This window comes from Dipodomys ordii, unplaced genomic scaffold (genome assembly GCF_000151885.1).
Source record: "Dipodomys ordii isolate 6190 unplaced genomic scaffold, Dord_2.0 Scaffold64, whole genome shotgun sequence".
Lineage (NCBI taxonomy): Eukaryota > Metazoa > Chordata > Mammalia > Rodentia > Heteromyidae > Dipodomys > Dipodomys ordii.
In genome coordinates this window covers 1,486-4,015 of record NW_012267280.1, presented here as the reverse complement: position 1 = coordinate 4,015, position 2,530 = coordinate 1,486, and the positions used below count along the sequence as shown (strand labels likewise).

Below are 2,530 nucleotides of genomic sequence, written 5' to 3'. Positions count from 1 at the left end.
AACACTAGAAGAGATGAGAAATGAGTACAATTGTGTCTATATGACTTGAATATGGGATTCTGTAGAAATAGTATAGAATCTACTAAGTCAACCTATTTGAAAGAATAAGTCATGCTTTCCTTATCAAATTGAGAGTTTTGAAATGTTCATATTTCAGCCAGGCACTGCTGGCTTATGCCTGTAACCCTAACTACTCAGGAGGCTGAGATCTGAGGATTGTGGTTCAAGACTAGCCTGGGCAATAAAGTTTGTGGGACTCTTATCTCCAACTAACCACCAGAAAAGTGGAAATGGTGCTGTGGCTCAATGGTAGATTGCTCATCTTGAGCTGAAGAGCTCAGGGAGAGCACACAGTCCCAGAGTTCAAGCCCCACAACCAACAACAAAATTAAAAATTATTCATCTTTCAACAGAATGTAAGAAGTGCTACATTAAAAGAAATAATCATAAATATTCATTATTTAAAATTGTATGTATTAAATGAGTAAAAATTCATTAATGAACAACAAATTAAAAAGTATATCTAGACATGGAGAGCAAGCTATGATGCATTACAGAATTTGAACTTAGAAGAGTCAAAAGGTCTTCTACATTATAATCTTAAAGTGAAGAATATTTTTGTAGCTTAGCCAAGTCATTCCTAATGCCATATGAGGAAAGCAGCCTGAGAGGGAGGACTGCTGAGAGAGAAGGAGATGGAGAATGGCAAAAAGAAAGAAAGACAGACACATCAAGAAAGGTGTCACCAAAGAGACTCAGCATACTTGCAAAGGTGAATGTGTGAATAGAAATATAGAAGTAGTGACCAAAACAATCTCTAAGGATGATATTTAAAGAGGAAATTTTGTCAAGAGTAAAATACTAATGAAACATATTAGAGGACTCTCTATCATGGTGGTATTCAGAGAGGAAGCTAATATATTAAAAAATTTAGAAAAGTGATTTTGAAAATCATCAGTGAAAAAGACACTAAGAAGAGGGTATGACAGAATAATGTTTAGATTGAATAGGAGGAAGCAAAAATATAGCAGAAAAATTCCACTTTAAATGGTGAGTAATTGTGACTACCACGACTAGAAAACGTACAATAGATCCTTATTATCAAAGTAAAAATTTCATAATACTAAGCATTACAAGAAGAAAAAATTACTGTAAAAAAGTTAGTAATCAAAAAGAGAGTATAATCTTAAGAATGTTTGTTTCTCTTACTAAGTCTTTTATCGCTGAAACCATGCAGAGAATTTTTATTTGGCACTAACAAGATGTTGTAACACTTTGGGGCAAATATGCAGCCTAGGAGTCCTGCACCAGAGGCCAAGATGGAGAAGACCTCTACAGCCACCATGACCTTCCCCGTGGCACTGTGGTACACAGGCAGGAAGGTGAGCCACACACTGCAAAACACTAGCATGCTGAAGGTCAGGAACTTGGCTTCATTGAAGGTGTCAGGCAGGTTCCTGGCCAGAAAAGCCACAGTGAAGCTGGCCAGGGCCAGAGAGCCGAGGAATCCCAGGACACAGTAGAAGGCAGTGAGGGATCCCTTGTTGCACAGGATGATGATGTGGCCATGTTCAGAGTGTGCATCTGTGTCCACAAAGGGAGGATAGGTCCCCAACCAGAGTCCACAGAGGGTCACCTGGATCAGGGTGCAGATGGGAATGATGAGGTTTGGAGCCCCTGATACCAGCAGCCACCTCATCTTTCTCCCTGGGGAAGTGGCCTTGAAGGCCAGGACCACAGTCACTGTTTTGGCCAGTACTGTGGAAACAGCTACAGTGAACACTACTCCAAATGTGACCTGTTGCAGGATGCAGGTGACTGTGTTGGGATGGCCCAGAAAGAGCAAGGAACAGAGGAAACAGAGGCTGAGGGAGATGAGCAAGATGTAGCTGAGAGTCCGGTTATTGGCCTTGACAATGGCAGTGTCTTGGTGTTTCACAAATATCCCAAGAACAGCAACAGTTAGCATAGAGAAGCCGATAGCCATGCATGCCAGAGCCATGCCCAAGGGATCTCCAAAAGCCAGGAAACTTGCATCTCTCAGGAGGCACTGATTTCTCTGTGTGTTGACATACTGATGATCTGCACATTTCACACACTGGCCCGTATCTGGTGGGAAGTGTAAGCTACCATTAGTTCTTGTTGTGCATGTCTTTTACTTCAAAGAATTTAGGAAATTTTTCACTTAGAAGTTATCCTAACCTGACAGCATTTACAATAAAAGTATTTTTTTCTTTTCTAAACCATGACCTGTTCCCATTATCCATCTAGCTTTTTATTCAGGCTTTTACATAAAAATTCAACTTTGTTCCTTCAGTGATTATCACATATATTAACATCATGACAGTTGGAGTATTCTAATATCCTGACAATTTTCTGCACTTTCCTCACTCTTACGAACTGAACTGTGCCCTATTTTCCAATCCTACTGAAAATTGTAATTGTACATGTCTCAATTTCATGCATGACTCTGTAAAACAATTTCATTCCTGTGGCACATACTTGAATTCTTCTAATTATGTTCATCTTG

General features: G+C 39.7%; 1 protein-coding gene across 1 annotated transcript in view; it reads right to left on the bottom strand.

The window, feature by feature from the left end:
- The window catches only part of LOC105990250 (vomeronasal type-2 receptor 116-like), a 73,210-nt gene extending 71,208 nt beyond the window's left edge, over positions 1–2,002 (bottom strand). Inside the window, exon 1 of the mRNA XM_013022610.1 lies at positions 1,617–2,002. Coding sequence (XP_012878064.1) covers positions 1,617–2,002 — 386 coding nt within the window. The remainder of the gene's footprint in view (positions 1–1,616) is intronic.
- Between the last annotated feature and the right edge of the window lie 528 nt (positions 2,003–2,530).